This window comes from Anser anser (genome assembly GCF_964211835.1).
Source record: "Anser anser genome assembly, chromosome: 1".
NCBI classification, from domain to species: domain Eukaryota; kingdom Metazoa; phylum Chordata; class Aves; order Anseriformes; family Anatidae; genus Anser; species Anser anser.
Genome location: NC_139720.1, coordinates 1220014 through 1237465, shown reverse-complemented (window position 1 = coordinate 1237465; position 17452 = coordinate 1220014). Strand labels below are relative to the sequence as shown.

At 63.5% G+C, this 17452-nt stretch overlaps 1 protein-coding gene and 1 long non-coding RNA gene across 4 annotated transcripts; both read right to left on the bottom strand.

The window, feature by feature from the left end:
• Positions 1–272: 272 nt before the first annotated feature.
• Positions 273–7868, bottom strand: TSPAN33 (tetraspanin 33). 2 transcript variants are annotated; one of them, XM_083840887.1, is made up of 7 exons: positions 5487–7855; positions 4595–4780; positions 3076–3150; positions 2883–2978; positions 2318–2446; positions 1847–2008; positions 273–1633 (listed from the first exon to the last, which is right to left on the bottom strand). In XM_083840887.1, the coding sequence occupies exons 1-7, from the start codon at positions 6213–6215 to the stop codon at positions 1547–1549; spliced, it is 1464 nt and encodes a 487-aa protein (XP_083697013.1). In that variant the 5' UTR covers positions 6216–7855; the 3' UTR covers positions 273–1546. The 2 variants fall into 2 exon arrangements, with proteins under 2 accessions (XP_083697013.1, XP_083697012.1); XM_083840886.1 differs by having other exon boundaries at positions 273–2008; positions 5487–7868.
• Positions 7869–8812: 944 nt separating this feature from the next.
• Positions 8813–10866, bottom strand: LOC310901459. 2 transcript variants are annotated; one of them, XR_014585817.1, is made up of 4 exons: positions 10750–10866; positions 9848–10002; positions 9545–9670; positions 8813–8983 (listed from the first exon to the last, which is right to left on the bottom strand). It is a non-coding gene; the product is annotated as an uncharacterized lncRNA (long non-coding RNA). The 2 variants fall into 2 exon arrangements; XR_014585818.1 differs by having other exon boundaries at positions 8813–8962.
• Between the last annotated feature and the right edge of the window lie 6586 nt (positions 10867–17452).

The following is a 17452-nucleotide window of genomic DNA, read 5'->3' as shown; positions in this document are numbered from 1 at the left end:
GTTATTAAAGTTATTTTGGGAGAAAAAGTTGGTTTTTTTGTGTTTTTTTTTGGGGGGAAGGTTACTTTGGGGGGCTAAGAGTTAGTTTTTTTGGGGGGGGCACTGGGCCCAGCAGCGGCCCCAAGGGGGCTGCTTTGGGGCAAAAAAGGTTCCTTTTGGGGCAGGAAGTCGCTTGGTGGAGGAGAAGAGTTTGGGGGGGCCAGTTGGGGGGGGAGCAGCGTTTTTGGGGTGAAAATTGGTGGTTATGGGCAAAGAGTTACGTGGGGGGGGTGGTTTGGGGGGAGCAAAAGTCACTTTGGGGAGGAAAAAGGGGAGAAAAAGGTTGCTTTATGGGGGTGTTATTGGGGGGGGAGAAACTGCTTTTTGGAGGAAAAAAAGTCATCTTTTGGGAGAAAAATTGCTTTTTTGGGGGTAAAAGCCACACTTCTGGGGGACGAAAGTCCCTTTTTTTGGGGGGGGGAAGTCACGTCTTAGGGGAGGATCTTTTGGGAGAAAAAGTCGCTGGGGGGAGGGGAAGTTATTTTGGGGGAAGACGAGTCACGTTTTGGACAAAAGCCACTTGGTGCAAAATAAGTGAGGTTTAGGGAAAATAAGCCACTTTTTTTGGTGGGGGGGGAGTCACTTTTGGAGAGAAGCCACTTGGGGGGGAGAAAACCTGCTTTTGGGGGAGTATTTGGGAGAAAAGTCGGGTTTTGGGCTGGGGAGAAGTCACTTGGGGGGGGGCATCACTTTGGGGGGATGAGATCGCTTTTTGGGGGAGAAATTCCTCTTTTGGGTGAGGAGTTACATTGGGGGGGGGGAGAAAAATCACATTTTTGGGGGGTCGGGGGAGGGACGCAAAGCCCCCCCGGCGCTCCTGGTTCCGCACGGAAGCGACGGAGACGTCACGGACGGACGCACGGATGCGGGGGCACCCCCCCGGGACAGACGGACGGATGGATGGACAGCAGGGGTGGGGTCCGGCCCCAAAACGGCGTGTGGCACCACGGCGGGACCGCTGCTGCCGGTGGCACCAAGTCCCCAAGTGTCCCCAAATGTCCCCAGGTGTCCCCCGTTTTCCCCAGGTGTCCCCCAATGTCCACAAGTGTCCCCAGGTGCCCCCCAAACATCCCCCGATGTCCCCAGGTGTCCCCAAGGGCCCCCAAGTATCCCCTGATATCCCCAAATGTCCCAGGTGTCCCCCGGTGTCCCCAGGCGCCCCCCGATGTCCCCTGGTGTCTCCCGATGTCCCCAGGCATCTCCCGGTGTCCCCAGGTGTCCCCCAATGTCCCCAAACGTCCCTGGTGTCCCCAAGCATCCCCCGGTGTCCCCAAATGTCTCTGATGTCCCCAGGTGCTCCCCGTTTTCCCCAGGTGTCCCCAAGTGTCCCCCGATGTCCCCAAACGTCCCCCAGTATCCCCAAGCGTTCCCCCCCATGTGGCTCCGTCCTCTCTCCCACCACCGCTGGCTCTTCCCACAGGTGACCGAGGAGCCACCAAACGTCACCGCCGCCACCGTCCCCGTCCCCAGGGGACACACCGGTGGCAGCGGCGGCCTCGGGGGGGGCTCAGCGCCAGGGCTCGGCGTGGCGGTGCCGCTGCACCTGGTCCTTCAGCTGCCTGAGGAGCACCCGGGCCAGCACGATGCCCACCAGCTGCGGGGCGAGAGGGCCACCGGCGTCACCGCCACTGCGCCACCATGTCACCGCCGCGCCGCCACCACCGCGTCCCACTGCCCCCCAAAAACCCACCCCATCTCCTGGGGGGGCTGGCCCCCGGGGCCATCCGGGTGGCCCCATCCCACCACCAGCTCCTCGGGGCTGCCACCGAGGTGACACCACCCCCCCAAAAAAAAAAAGTGTCCCCACCTGGGGGAGGGCCAGCGCCAGGGCGATGCCCCCCAGCAGCAGCAGGTTGCGGCGCAGCCAGCCGGCCAGCTCGGCGATGCAGCCCGACGGGTGGATGGAGGCGCCGGCCTCCGCGTAGCTCCTGGCCTGCGCGCCCTGCCCGCACAGCGTGTTGATGACGCCCTGGGGGGGGGGGGACGACACACGGGGAGGCGTAGGGACGTTGGGGCACATGGGGGGGGGTACGGCGTCCCCATCACGAAGGGACCCCGTGGGTTGCGTCAACGCCGGGACTTGAGCGATGCCCCCACGCCCCGGGTGGGTTCAGTCCTATAAACAGCCCCGTGGGGGTCCTCAAGGGTGGTGGGGGACGCCCATGGGGACGTCCTCACCCCCATGGGGACGTCCTCACCCCCCTGGGGATGTCCTCACCCCCTTGGGGACGTCCTCACCCCCCTGGGGACGTCCTCACCCCCCTGGGGACGTCCTCACCTCGCCGGGGTCGTGCAGGCAGCAGGAGAAGGGCACGGAGCAGCGCTCGCGGCTGGGGTTGGCGGCGGAGCAGTTGAAGTAGACGTTGCGGGACCAGTCCCTGTAGGAGACGCCGCCGCAGCAGCGGAACTGCGGGGACATCGCGGGGACATCGCGGGGACGTCGCGGGGACGTCGCGGGGACATCGCGGGGACATCGCGGGGACGTCGCTGCCACCACGGCCCCGTCCCCTGGTGTCCCCTGCTTGGGGACGGAGCGTGGGCAGCCCCGAGCCCAGCCACGTCCTGCTCACCCTGTCCCTGTTGTCCCTATGGACTGGTGGTGATCCCCTCCCAACCCTTTTCCCGCAGTTTTAGTAGGTCCTACATAAATACAGGCTCTAGGAAATGGTGCCCAGGTGGGCTCCCCCCGCACCAGCCCCCCCAAACCTCTCCCTGCCCCAGGCTGGGCTTTGCCCCCACCGCCAGACCCTCTTGGGAAAGCCCCGGGGGGGATCCCCGTGGATTTCGGGTGGCAGCCGAGCCCCCTTGGGGGCGGGTGGCGTCCCCCCGGTGTCCCCCCGCACCTCCTTCTGCCCGAAGTCGATGAGGTTCTGCAGGTCGGGGTCGTCCCGGTAGTGCACGATGGCCGCGTTGATCACCTCGCTCACCCTCCCGCGCGCCTGCGAGGGGACACGTCACGAGGCTGCCACCCGAGGGGACAGCGTGGCGGGGGTCCATGTCCTCCTGTCCGTCCCCCCCCCCCCCCCAAGGCCGTACCCCGCCAGAGAAGACGAAGCCCAGCGCGCCAGCTGCCAGCTGCAGGAGGAAGATGACGGTCAGGCAGACGGAGAACTGCGGGCGAGAGGAGGGCGAGGGTGGCACCGCGGGGACGGCCACGGCCAGGGGTGGCCGGGAGGTGACAAGTCCTCCTGGGATGGTGTCCTCCCATGGGATGGCCACCTCCCCACGGGGATCGCCACCTCCACGTGGGGACAGTGACCTCCACATGGGATCAGGCACTTCCCTCCATGAGGACAGCATCCTTCCCCATGGGGACAGTGGCCTCCCCCCACAGAGACAGCATCCTCCACATGGGGACAGCCTCTTGCCCACGGGGATGGCCACCTCCACGTGGGGACAGTGTCCTTCTCATTGGGACACCAACCTCCACATGGGGACGGCCTCTTCCCCACGAGGACAGCATCCTCCACGTGGGGATAGCGACCCCTCATGGGGGTAGCGTCCCCCTCATGGGGATGGCCTCTTCCATACAGGGACAGTGTCCTCCACATGGGGAGAGCCTCTTCCCCACGGGGACAGTGTCCTCCACATGGGGATGGTGTCCTCCTCGTGGGGATGGCCTCTTCCTTACAGGGACATTGCCCTCCACATGGTGACAACCACTTCCCCACAGGGGCAGCATCCTCCACATAGGAAAAGTGTCCTCCCCATGGGGACAGCCTCTTCCCCATGGGGACAGCATCCTCCCCATGGGGACAGAGTCCCCCTCATGGGGATGGCCTCTTCCTTACGGGGACATTGTCCTCCACATGGCAACAGCCGCTTCCCCATGGGAAGAACCCATAGAGGACAGCAGCTTCCCCATGGGGACGTCATCCTCCACGTGGGGACCGTGTCCTCCCCATCGGGACACCGACCTCCACATGGGGACGGCCTCTTCCCCATAGGGACGGCAACTTCCCCACGGGGACAGCATCCTCCAGATGGGGACGGCCTCTTCCCCATGGGGACGGCCACCTCTACAAGGTGGCAGCGTCCTCCCCATGGGTGCAGTGTCCTCCACATGGGGATGGTGTCCCCCTCACGGGGATGGCCTCTTCCATAGGACGGTGTCCTCCCCATGGGGACAGCCACTTCCCCACGGGGACAGTGTCCTCCACATGGGGACAGTGTGCTCCTCATGGGGATGGCCTCTTCCTTACAGGGACAGTGTCCTCCATGTGGGGACAGCCTCTTCCCCATAGAGGACAGCAACTTCCCCATGGGGACATCATCCTCCTCCACATGGGGACAGTGTCCTCCTCACGGGGATGGCCTCTTCCCCATGGGGACGTTGTCCTCCCCATGGGGACGTTGTCCTCCCCATAGGGACGTTGTCCTCCCCATGGTGATAGCCTCTTCCCCACAAGGACATTATCCTCCCCATGGGGACAGCGTCCTCCCCATGGGGACCGGGTGCACCCCAAAGTGTCCTCCCACCCCAGGGACACCCAGGCTGGGGACACCCCGCTGGGGACACCCCAGGGACGCGCCCCGGCCCCGCGGCGCCACGCACCGCCTGCAGCAGGCAGATGTTCTCCCGCAGGGCGCCGACGCAGCCGCAGAAGGTGACGAGGAAGACGAGGACGCCGAGCAGCAGCAGCAGCAGCGCGGGGTCCAGGGCCAGGCACGCCGCCGCCGCCTCCGCCTGCTTCAGCAGCCGCGCGTAGAGCCCCACGGCCACCAGCCCCAGCGAGAGCACCTGTGGTGGCACCGTGGGGACGTCACCCGTGGGGTGGCACCCGTGGGGTCCCATGGGGTGACACCCTTGGGGTGCTGCGGGGGTGTCATCTGTGGGGTAACACCCGTGGGGTGCCACAGGGATGACACCCAAGGGGTCCTGGGGGATGACACCCGTGGGACACTGTGGGGATGTCACCCATGGGATGCTGGGGGGATGTCACCCGTGGGGTGTCGTGGGGTGCCACCTGTGGGACACTGCAGGGATGTCACCCATGGGACGTTGTGGGGGTGTTACCCATGGGACGCCACAGGGGTGACACACGTGGGACACCGTGGGGAAGTCACCTGTGGGATCCCACGGGGGTGACACCCGTGGGGTGCCGCGGGGTGACACCCGTGGGACGCCGCAGGGATGTCACCCACGGGACACCGCGGGGATGCCCGCTTGCACAAAAACTTCCCCAAAACGCAGTTTCAAGCCCTCAGCCCAAAATCCCCCCCAAAATCCCCGTTGAAAAAAAAATCCCCAACTCTCCAACCCCTCCCAAACCCCCCCAAACCCCTCGGGACAAGCGGGCGGCACCGCCTGGGGACACGGCCGCGACCCCTTCGGTCCCGGTGCCCGGTACGGGGCGGGGGGGACGACCCTAGAAGAGCCGCGGGGACCCCAAAAAGTGGCGGGGGGGAGGATAAAGGGAAAGGGGGGGGTTCGGATCGGTGCTCACCCAGCCGAGGAGGTTGAGCACGAAGAGCGCGGAGCGCAGCGCAGGGCTCGCGGCGGCGGCGGCGGGGGCTCGGCCGGCCATGGGTGGGCTCCGGGGCACCGGGGGGCACCGGGGGGCACCGGGGGCACCGGGGGGCACCGGGCAACGGCACGGCTGAGCCGGGCTTAAGGGGTCCGGGTCGGGTCTGGTCGGGTCCGGGTCCCAGTCCGGGTCCGGGTCCGGGTCCCAGTCCGGGTGCGGGTCCGGGTGCGGGTCCGGGTGCGGGTCCCACCGCCGCTCCCGGTGTCGGTGCCGGTGCCGGTGCCGGAGCCCCGCGCCCAGGAGCCCCACCCCGTGCCCGTCCCACCCACCGGCCCCTCCCCGCCCTCCCGTTGGCTGGGGACCCTCCACCAGGTCTCCGTGGCCAACATCGGGTCCGCGGCCAGATCCCTGCCCGCCCACCAGCCGTGCACCCAACCACCACGTCCATGTGTCCGTCCCCCAGGCCGCGTGTCCGTCCACCACCACGTCCGTGTGTCCGTCCCCCAGGCCGTGTGTCCGTCCACCACCACGTCTGTGTGTCCACCCCCCAGATGTGCCTGCCCACCGCTCACCGTGTGCCCACCCACCAGATCTGACACCCACCCACCCACCAGCCCCACGCACCCACCCCTTACACACCCCTGGGGGGGACCCTCTGCGCCCACCCAGCAGCCCCACACGTCTGCACAGGGACCTGCGCCCACCCATCAGGTCCACGCCTCCACCCCTTGGATCCACCCATCAGGTCAATGTGTGCACCCATATGGTCAACACGTGCACCCGTAGATCTACATGTGCACCCACAGACCAACGCGTGCACCCATCAGGTCAACACACGCACCCATCAGACCTACTTGTGCATCCATAAGGTCTACATATACACCCATCTTGTCAACGTGTGCACCCACAGACCAACGCACCTACCCATTGGGTCAACGCATGCACCCATAGACCTACGTGTGCACCCGCAGACCAACGTGTGCACCCATCAGGTCAACACGTGCACCCATCAGATCTACACATAAGGTCTACTCATGGACTCATGGACCAACACCTGCACCCATCGGGTCAAGGTGCGTACCCATAGGCCTACGTGTGCACCCATAGACCAATGCATGCACCCATCAGGTCAACGCGTGCACCCATCATATCTACTTGTGCACCCATAAGGTCTACATGTGCACCCATGGGGTCAATGAGTGCACCCATAACCAACACACCCACCCACTGGGTCAACGCATGCACCCATAGACCTACGTGTGCACCCATAGACCAACATGTGCACCCATCGGGTCAAGGTGTGCACCCATAGACCAATGTGTGCACCCACCAGGTCAACGCGTGCACCGATAGGGTCAATACGTGCACCCATCAGGTCAACGGGTGCACCCGTGGACCAACACACCCACCCATTGGGTCAATGGATGCACCCATAGACCAACGCGTGCACCCACCAGGTCGATGCCTGCACCCACCAGATTTACGCCTGCCCCTCAGCCCCCCGCAGCCCCCCACCGGACGGATCCATCCCCACGTGGGAGCTGCACCCACCCGCAGAGCTATGCCCCTGCCCACGGCTCTGTGCCCCCCGCACACCCGTACAGCGCCCACCCACTCCGTGCCCCCCCCAGCAGACCCACACGACCCCCCCAGCTCCTGCCTCTCCCCCCACCCATCACTGACCCTGTCCCATCCCCAGCGGGCATGGAACTGAAGGCCACGATGGGCTGGGGGCCCATCTCAATGGGCTGGTGGCCCACATCTCCAGTCTGGTGGCCTGTCTCTCCAAGCTGGTGGTCCATCCCTACAGGCTGGTGGCCACATCTCCAGGCTGGTGGTCCATTCTTCCAGGCTGGTGATCCACCTCCCCAATGTGGTGGCCCATCTCTCCAAGCTGGTGGCCCACCCCTCCAGGCTGATGGCCCACATCTCCAGGCTGGTGGCCCACATCTCTAGGCAGGCAGCCCATCCCTATGGGCTGGTGGCCCACATCTCCATGGGTGGTGATCCATCTCTCCAAGCTGGTGGCCCACCCCTCCAGGCTGGTGGCCGACCTCTCCATCAGGTGGCCCACTTCTCCATGCTGGTGGCCCATCTCTCCAACCTGGTGGCCCATCTCTCCAGGCTGGTTGCCCACCCCTCCACACCGAGACCACCACAGGCTGCCTCCAGCCGCTCCCCCCAGCCCAGCACCCCCCAGGCACCTGCTGGGGCCACCTCCCTCCATTTCCCCCTTGCCCCACCGCCCACCCCAACAAACGGCCCCGTGCGGCCCCTAAGGGGATGCCCCCGTCCCCCGGTGACAGCTGGGACACCTCCTTCATCCCACATCCTCCTCCTCACCGGGACGGCAGCTGGGGGCTCTGGGGTGGGGGCATGGATGGGGGGGGTCAGCCGGCAGCGGGGATGGGATGGGATGGGATGGGGATGGGGATGGGGATGGGGGTGGGATGGGATGGGGTGGGGATGGGGATGGGATGGGGATGGGGGTGGGATGGGATGGGGTGGGGATGGGGATGGGATGGGATGGGGATGGGATGGGATGGGGTGGGGATGGGATGGGGATGGGGATGGGATGGGATGGGGATGGGATGGGATGGGGATGGGGATGGGGTGGGATGGGATGGGGATGGGGATGGGGATGGGATGGGATGGGATGGGGTGGGGATGGGATGGGATGGGGATGGGGATGGGGATGGGATGGGGATGGGGATGGGATGGGGATGGGGATGGGATGGGATGGGGATGGGGATGGGGATGGGATGGGGATGGGATGGGGATGGGATGGGGATGGGATGGGGATGGGGATGGGGATGGGATGGGATGGGATGGGATGGGGATGGGATGGGATGGGGATGGGATGGGGATGGGGATGGGACGGGGATGGGGATGGGATGGGGATGGGATGGGGTGGGGATGGGGATGGGATGGGGATGGGATGGGATGGGGATGGGGATGGGACGGGGATGGGGATGGGATGGGGATGGGATGGGGTGGGGATGGGGATGGGATGGGGATGGGATGGGGTGGGGATGGGGATGGGGTGGGGATGGGGATGGGGTGGGATGGGGATGGGATGGGGACAGGTTCCCCTCCCCCCATTCCCACCACCGGGGGGTCCACGTGCCTCAAATCCCGCAGGGGCGGGGCCTGAGCCCAGGGGGCGGGGCTGAGCGATCGAGGGGCGTGGCCAGACAGCAAGGCCGGCGCGCCACACGTGACCCGTGGGCGGGGCGGGGGCGTGTCCGCGGGCGGGGCCGGGCGGGGCCGGGCGGGGCGGGCGGGCGCAGACAGGCGCGGGCGGGCGCGGGCGGGCGCTTTATTCCCGCACGGCCCCGGACACACGCGGGGGGGCTCGGGGCGTCCTCAGGCGCTGGGGGTCTTCGGGTCCCCCGGTGGCAGCGCTGCTGCTGCTGCTGCTCCTGCTCCTGCTGCTGCTGCTCCTGCTCCTCCGTCTGCAGCCCCGGCCGCCCGGGCTGGGCCCCGCGGTCAGCAGGGGCTCTGAGACCCCCCCCCCCCGCGACCCCCGACCCCCCCACCTCGGCTCGGCTGCATCCCTCAGGGCAGGGAGCGGGGCACGGAGTCCCCGCACGGAGCTGATCCTGGTCTAATTCCCGGCCCTGTGCTTGTGCTCGTCCCTGGCTTCTTCCCTTTGTCACACCCATGGCTGTCCCTGTCCCCATCCCCATGCACAATCCTACTGCCGTCCCCATCCCCGTCCCCATCCCGTCCCCATCCCATCCCTCTCCCCAATCCCACCCCCATCCCAATCCCATACCCATATCCATCCCAGCCCCAACCCCATCCCATCCCCATCACCTCCCTCTCTGCAACCCCATCCCCAACCCCATCCCCATCCCAATCCCAATCCCATACCATCCACATCCCATCCCAATCCCATTCCCTCCCTCTCCCCATCCCATCCCCCCCCAATCCCATCCCACCCCATCCCCAATCCCATGCCCATCCCCACTCCACCCCCACCCCACCCCATCCCGTCCCCCGGCCCCATCCCCACGGGGTCCCCCCGTCCCCACCTGCTCGCCCCCAGCAGCGCCTCCCGCAGTGGAAGCAGAACACGACCATGATGGCCACGGCCACGAAGGCGGCGGTGAGGACGCAGACCAGCACCATCGTGTCCGGCGCCACATTTTTGGGGACCTCTGCAAGGCACCGCGGTGACAAAGGACTTTAGGGTGAGGGGCACCCCCTGAGGACGTCCCCAGGGCTGGGTCTGGGGACGGGGACAGGGCAGGTGGCAGCAAGCAGGAGGGAACCCCGTTAGACCCCCAAGGGATAATTAAGGGGTGTTGGGGGCATCGTTTTGGGGGGACACTCACGTGGTGTGGCTGAAGCCGTGGCCACTGTCACCGCAGAGCCAGTGGGGGCCCCACGGGTGTCCCAGCCCCGGTCGGGGTCAGTGCCAGCCAGGGCCAGGAGTGGGGCCAGCGCCCAGAGCACAGTGCCAGGGACCAGCGCCATCCTGCTCCCCTGCCTGGCCGGAGCCAGGAGGAGACGGTGACGTCCTCATCCCCCACCCTGTCCCCGAGCCCCCAAACACCAAAACCCCCAAAACCAGCCCCCGGCATCGCAGCGAGGGGGGGGACGTGGGGGCAGCCACCCCATCGGTGTCCCCGGGTGGGCTCCTGGGTGCGGGCAGGGAGGGGCTGGGTGGGACTGGGAGCGGCAGTGGGGCAGGATGGGGGAGCTGGGCAGGGAGGGGGCTGGGTGGTTATGGGGCAGGCTGTGGGGCAGCTATGGGACAGGGGACCGGGGCAGCTCTAGGGCAGGGTGTGAGGCAGCTATTGGGCAGGGCTCCAGGGTGGTTATGGGGCAGGGCCGGGCTGTGGGGCAGCTATAGGGCAGGGGTCCGGGGCAGCTATAGGGCCGGGTGTGGGGCAGCTATAGGGCAGGGGTCCAGGGCAGCTCTAGGGCCGGGTGTGGGGCAATAATAGGACAGGAGTCCAGGGCAGCTATAGGGCATGCTATAGGGCAGGTATAGAACGGGGTGGTTATGGGGCAGGCTGTGGGGCAGCTCTAGGGCAGGCCCTACAGATGCAGCCCCCCCTCAGCCCCTCCCCGCTCCCCGGGAAGCACGGGGATCCCCGCCCCCCTTTTTTTCCCCCCTTTTTTCCCTTTTTTTCCCCTTTTTCCCTTTTTTCCCCCCTTTCCCCTTCCCCACCCCCTTTCCCCCCGTCCCCCCTTCCCCGGGCAGCGGGGGGCCGAGCCCCGCGCCCCTCACCGCGGCGTCCCGGCTGCCGCCCGCCCGGCGCCGCTCGGAGGCAGCGGGACCCGCCCCGGCCCCGGCCCCGCCCGCTTGGCCCCGGCCCCGCTCCTGGACCCGGCCCCGGCCCCGCGGCGCTGCTGCTGCTGCTGGTGGTGCTGGTGCTGCTGGTGGTGGTGGTGGTGGTGCTGCTGCACCGGGCGGAGCCGAGGCACGGAACGGCCCGGAACGAACGCACCGAGGGGGGGTAACGGGGGGGGGGACCGCGCCCGTGACCTCGCCCGGGTGAGATGCTGCCCCCATCCAGATGTGCCCCGGGACCATCCAGATGTGCCCCGGGACCATCCAGATGCGCCCAGGCCCCTCCAGATGTGGCACCTCCAGACGTGCCCCCACCCCGTCCAGATGTTCCCATACAGATGTGCATCCGTCCAGTCCAGATGTGCCCCCACAATCATCCAGATGTGCCCTATCCAGATGTGCACCTGCCCATCCAGATGTGTCCCCATACATATATGCCCCCATCCAGATGTGACCCGGCCCCGTACAGTTGTGCCCCATCCAGACGTGCCACCACCCGTCTAGATGTTCCCCATCCAGATGTGCGTCCGTCCCGTTCAGATGCGCCCCCCATCCATATGTACATCCATCCCATCCAGATGTGCCCCCATCCAGATGTGCATCCGTCCCATGCAAACGTGCCCCCACCTCATCCAGATGTGCCCTATCCAGATGTTCATCTGCCCATCCAGATGTGCCCCCATCCAGATGTGACCCGGCCCCTTACAGATGTGCCCCATACAGATGTGCCCCATCCAGATGTGCCCCCCTACCCCATCCAGATGTGTATTGCCTGGCTCTGCCCATCCAGGTGTGCCCCAGATGTGCCCTGCCCTGACACACCCCCTCCAGATGTGCCCCCAACTGCGCACGCCCCCCCCTCCAGATGTGCCCCCCATCCTCAGCTGTGCACGTTCGGCTGCATCCCTGCACCCATCCAGGTGTTTCCCCATCCAGCTGTGCCCCTGCCCCATCCAGCTGTGCCCCCCACCCCTGTGCTCACGGTGCCCAGCCTGGGGATGTCCCTGGGGGCACTGAGCCCCCTTGCCATGAGCCATGGTCCCCCCCCAGCCCCCTCCTGCTCCCCACGGGACCCCAGTGCCACGGGAATGGGAAGGCCCCCCAGAATTCCTGGCCTTCCCTTGGGGTACCGCAGCTCCATGCCCCATTTTTGGGGACATCCATGAGGCCAACAGGAAGAGCTGGTGTTGGGGAGCCCCATTGCTGGGTCCTCCCGCTGGGTTTCCCCCCGCAGCAGCCCCCAGGATGCGATGGGCTGGTGGCACCCGATGTCCCAGCGCTTTGGGAGCTTCTGGGACCCCCTGGGGACGAGGTCCAGGACCACCAGGGAGCTCCTGGGACCCCCTGACTGCGCCTCCCCAGCCCCAGCAGAGGGAGGTGGTGCCCACCCCTCGCGTTGGGGCGAGCGCAGCCTCTGGAGGAGAAGGACGGAGGCCGGTGACTTCTGGCACCAGGAGGAAGGCGTAGATGTGCGATGGGATCCCCGTCCTCGCAGCTGCAGAGGGGACGGGACACCAGAGCATGTAGGGCCACCGGGAGGAGGCAACTGGTGGTCACGGTGGGTGGTCACGGTGGGTGGTCATGGTGGGTGACCTGTTGTCCAGAGAGGTTTGGTGCCCGTGCCCAGGATGGTGCGGGATGTCTGGAAGTGGTGCTGGTGACACGGCTTTGGGGCCCACAGAGCCTCTTGGGGGTTGTGGTGGGGTCTGGGCTGCCTCACCAGGGAGGTCAAGTGAAGGAAGCCCTCTAAGGACAAGCCCTGGTCCTCATGGGGGTCTTCAGGCACCCCAATAGCTGATGGTGGGACCACAGCAGGGCACGAGCAACCCGGAAGGTTCCATCACCAGTGATGGCTTCCCTCTCCAAGGGATGGAGGAGGCAGCGAGGAGCTCTCCCGGACCTCATTTACACCTTCAAGGAGTGGAACGGGAAGCTCCAGGGCAGCCTTGGCCGCAGTGTCCATGGCGTGGTGGAGCTCAGGATGGAGCAGCGAGGAGGGCGCGCGGCGAGCTCGCAGCCCTGGGCTTCGGGGAGACTTCGGCCTCCTCGAGGTTCTTCCTCAGAGAGTCCCGTGGGATGAGGCCCCGGAGGACGAGAGGCCCAGGGGAGCTGGGTGATATTGAAGGCTCAAGGCTTCAGGGATCACCTCCGAGCTCAGGAGCTCGTCCCAACGACGAGGAAGTCGGGCAGAAACGCCTGCATGGATGGACAAGGAGCTCCTGGCCAAACCCAAGCAGAAAATGGAGGCCTGCAGGGGGTGGAGGCGAGGCCGGGCGGCCCGGGAGGACGCAGGGGGCTGGCCGAGGTGGGTGCGAGGCCACCCTCAATAATCCTTGGTCATGGCAAGGGGGAGACGTGCCCGTGGGAGGAGGCCAACGTCCCTCCTGTCTTCATGAAGGGCGAGGAGGGCCTGGGGTCAGCCTCACCCCGTCCCCGGAGCAGCTCATCCCGGACACGGGGCCCACGGCCTCCAGCACGGGGCCCAGGAGAGCTGGAAGAACGGGGAAATTGGGGAAATCATCCAGGAAAAGCCAACTTCTGGCTGAGGGCTGGGGCGAGCAGCGAGCGGCAGCCGCCGACCTGCGCCCTCTGACGTCGCCGCGAGGGAAAAATGACTTTTTTCTGCCCAAAATGGAGCTTCTCGCTCACGGATTTCCTTTTCCCTCTGGGATTCCCTCTGGGATTCCCTCCGGGATCCCCTCCCGATTTACCACGGGCGTGCGGTGATGTTTTGTGTGCACACACGTGTGCTCGTACACGCGCGCGGAAGCAACCGGCCGGCCGCTTTTTGCTGCGTTTTGCTGCTTTTTGGCATTAAATTCACGGCAGCCCCGGGTACTGGCACAGACGGGCTGCTGGTGGTGGTGGTGGTGGTGGTGGTGGGCGCTGCTGCTCTCTGCCTCGGGGCTGTCGGCTGGAAAATGCGAATATTCTGAATATCTCACACACACGGATACGGCTATTTGTTTTCTTCTGGCTTGGGGCAGCCACAGCGGGGGGAGCAGACAGACCCCGAGAGGCCCAACGATGTGGGCCTAGAAAAGAAAAAAAAATCCAGAAAAGAAGGAGAGAGAAAAGGAAAAAGGAAAACAGAAAATGGAAAAAAATAAGGGAAGGGAAAGGGAAAGGGAAAGGGAAGGGAAAGGGAAGGGAAAGGGAAGGGAAAGGGAAGGGAAGGGAAGGGAAGGGAAGGGAAGGGAAGGGAAGGGAAGGGAAGGGAAGGGAAGGGAAGGGAAGGGAAGGGAAGGAAAGGAAAGGAAAGGAAAGGAAAGGAAAGGAAAGGAAAGGAAAGGAAAGGAAAGGAAAGGAAAGGAAAGGAAAGGAAAGGAAAGGAAAGGAAAGGAAAGGAAAGGAAAGGAAAGGAAAGGAAAGGAAAGGAAAGGAAAGGAAAGGAAAGGAAAGGAAGAAAATAAAATTGGAATGGAATGGAATAAAATAAAAATAAAATAAAATAAAATAAAATAAAATAAAATAAAATAAAATAAAATAAAATAAAATAAAATAAAATAAAATAAAATAAAATAAAATAAAATAAAATAATAAAATACCCCCACAGTCCTCTGAGTTCTTCAGCACAAGCGTGGGGCCCCAGTGATGCCCAGGGATGGGGACAGGAGGAGGAGGAGGAGGAGGATGGTGATGATGGTAATGATGTAGGGGAGGAGGAGGAAGAGGAGGAGGAGCAGGAGGAAGAGGCTGCTGAGGAGGAGGAGGATGGTGATGGTGGTGGTGGTACTGAGGAAGAGTAAGAGCAGGAGGAGGAAGAGGAGGAGGAGGAGGATGGTGTGGATGATGATGCGACAAGGAGGAAGAAAAAGGGGAGGAGGAAGGCAGTGGTGGTAGTGGAGATCAGGAGCAGGAGGAGGACAAGGAAGACGGGGTCCCTGGGGGGTTTGGGGGACTCCTGGGGGGGCTTTGGGGTCTCCTGGGGGGCTTTGGCATCTCCCTGCAGGGCTTTGGGGCCCCTGTGGGCTTTAGGGGGTCTCCGGTGGAGCTTTGAGGTCTCTGTGTGGGGCCTGGGGTGTCCCTGTGGGACTCTTCAGCCTCCTGTGAGGATTTGGGGTCTTCTGGGGGGGGGCTCTGAGGTTTCCTTGGGGCTCTAGCATGCCTCTATGGGGCTCTGGGGTCTCTCTGTGGGGTTTGGGGGTGTCCATACGGGGTTCTGTGGTCTCCCATGGGGTTTTGGCATCTCCCTGTGGGATCTCTGGAGGATTTAGGGTCTTCTGTGGGACTTTGGGACCTTCTATGGAGCTTTGGGGCTTTCTATGGGGCATTGGGGCCTTCTATGGGACATTGGGGCCTTCTATGGAGCTTTGGGGCCTTCTGTGGGGTTTTTGAGGCCTTCAATGGGGCATTGGGGCCTTCTATGGGACGTTGGGGCCTTCAGTGGGGCATTGCAGCCTTCTGTGGGGTTTTTGGGGCCTTTATGTTTTTTTGGGGGGCCTTCTATAGGACATTGGGGCCTTCTATGGGGCATTGGCACATCTCTGTGGGGTTTAGGGGTCTCCTAAAGGGATACTGGCATATCTGTGGGGCTCGAGGTCTCTCTGTAGGGCTTTGGGTTCTCCCTGCAGGGTTCAGAGGTGTCCCTGTGGGACTCTGGGGCCTCCTTGGAGCCTTGGCATATCTCGGGGGGTCTTTGGGTCCCCCCACAAGCTTTGAGGCCCTGCTGGGAGTCCCTGGGGTCCCTCTGTGTCACCTTTCCGACCCCAAACACCAACAACCCCAACCCAGACATTGGGCTCCTTTTGGTGGACAAAACCTAAAATTGGGAAAGAAATTTGAGTGTTTCAGCTTCTTTGTCTGCAGCAGCCCCAAAACGTGCCGGAGGTGGTCCCCGTGCTGGCTGTGCCCCAAAAATCCTCCTCGTGGCCCCCAGGACCAGGAGGACCCACTCCCCTGGGTCATTTTGGGGTGATCAGTGCGGGTTTTCCTCACTTTTGGCAATTAACCCGTGGGGTTAATGGGATCCCCTGGGGTAACGGGGTCCCCTAGGGTTAAGGGGATCCTCCTGGGATGATGGGGTCCTCCTGGGGTTAATGGGATCCACTGGGGTTAATGGGATCCTCCTGGGGTGATGGGATTCCCCTGGGGTTAATGGGATCCCATTGGGAATGAGGGAACCCACTGGGGTTAATGAGATTCCACTGGGTAAAATGGGATCCCACTGGGAATAATGGGATCCCGCTGGGGATAATGAGATCCCCTGGGAATAATGGGAGCCCACTGGGAATGCGGGAACCTCCTGTGGATAACGGGATCCACTGAGAACAATGGAGCACCATTTGGGACAATGGGATCCCACTGGGTTTGATGGGATCCCACTGGGTTTAATGGGATCCCACTGGGCCGGGCTACTGGGGCTGCGGCCACCGGGCCTTGCACCACAGGGGCAACTGGGATGAGTGGGACAACCGGGAAAACTGGACAACTGGGTAACTGGGACAACTGGGTAACTGGGGCAACAGGACAATGGGGAAAGCTGGGTAACTAGGACAACTGGATAACTGGGATAACTGGGACAACTGGATAACTGGGATAATTGGGATAACTGGGACAGCTGGGTAACTGGGATAACTGGGACAACAGGGATAACTGGGACAACAGGGATAACTGGGACAGCTGGACAATCAGATAACTGGGATAACTGGGATAACCAGATATCTGGGACAGCTGGGAACTGGGTTAACTGGGACAACTGGATAACCAGGATAACTGGGACAACTGAGTAACTGGGACAACTGGATAACTGGGATAATTGGGGTTACTGGGACAACTGGACAAATGGATAACTGGGTTAACTAGCATAACTGGGTAATTGGGATAACTGGATAACTGGAATAATTGGGATAATTGGGATAACTGGGATAATTGGGATACCTGTGACAACTGGACGACCAGGTAACTGGGATAACCAGATAACTAGGATAGCCAGGAACTGGGATAACTGGGACAACTAGGATAACCAGGATAACTGGGAAAATTGGAATAACTGGGATAATTGGGACAACTAACTGGGTAACTGGATGACTGGGATAATTGGGATAACTGGGACAACTGGACAACCAGGTAACTGGGATAACTGAGATGACCAGGTAACTGGGATAGCCAGGAACTGGGATAACTGGGACAACTGGATAACTGGGAAAATTGGGATAACTGGGATAACTGGGACAACTGGGATAACTGGGACAACTGGACAACCAGATAACTGGGATAACTGGGATAACTGGGAACTGAAATAACTGGGATAACCAGATAACTGGAACAGCTGGGTAGCTGGGATAGCTGGGACAACTGGGATAGCTGGGATAACTGGGCTAACTGGGATAGCTGGCTAGGTGGGATGGCTGTTAACTGGGCTAACTGGGACGGCCGGTAACTGGGCTAACTGGGACAGCCGGACAACCAGCTAACCGGACAACCAGCTAACTGGGCTGACCGCTAACTGGTCATACTGGGCGAACTGGGCGAACTGGGCCGCCCCCCAGCGGCCGCCCCTCACGGCCCCGCCCCCCCGCTTCCCGCCGCCTCCCTTCCGCGTGGGGCCGCGGCGCACCCGGCCCCCTTTGCCCGCCGCACCCCCGGCACCGCAGCGCCACCGTTCCGGCCCCGAACGTTCCGGCCCCCTCTTTCGGGC

Coding starts and splice junctions, on each gene's coding strand:
- TSPAN33 (XM_083840886.1), bottom strand. CDS start 6,215: ATGGGTGGGCGCAGGTCCCTGTGCAGACGTGTGGGGCTGCTGGGTGGG. Junction 2,979..3,075: donor GCTTCGTCTTCTCTGGCGGG/GTACGGCCTTGG, acceptor GTCCCCTCGCAG/GCGCGCGGGAGGGTGAGCGA. Junction 2,009..2,317: donor GCCTGCACGACCCCGGCGAG/GTGAGGACGTCC, acceptor CCCCCCCCCCAG/GGCGTCATCAACACGCTGTG.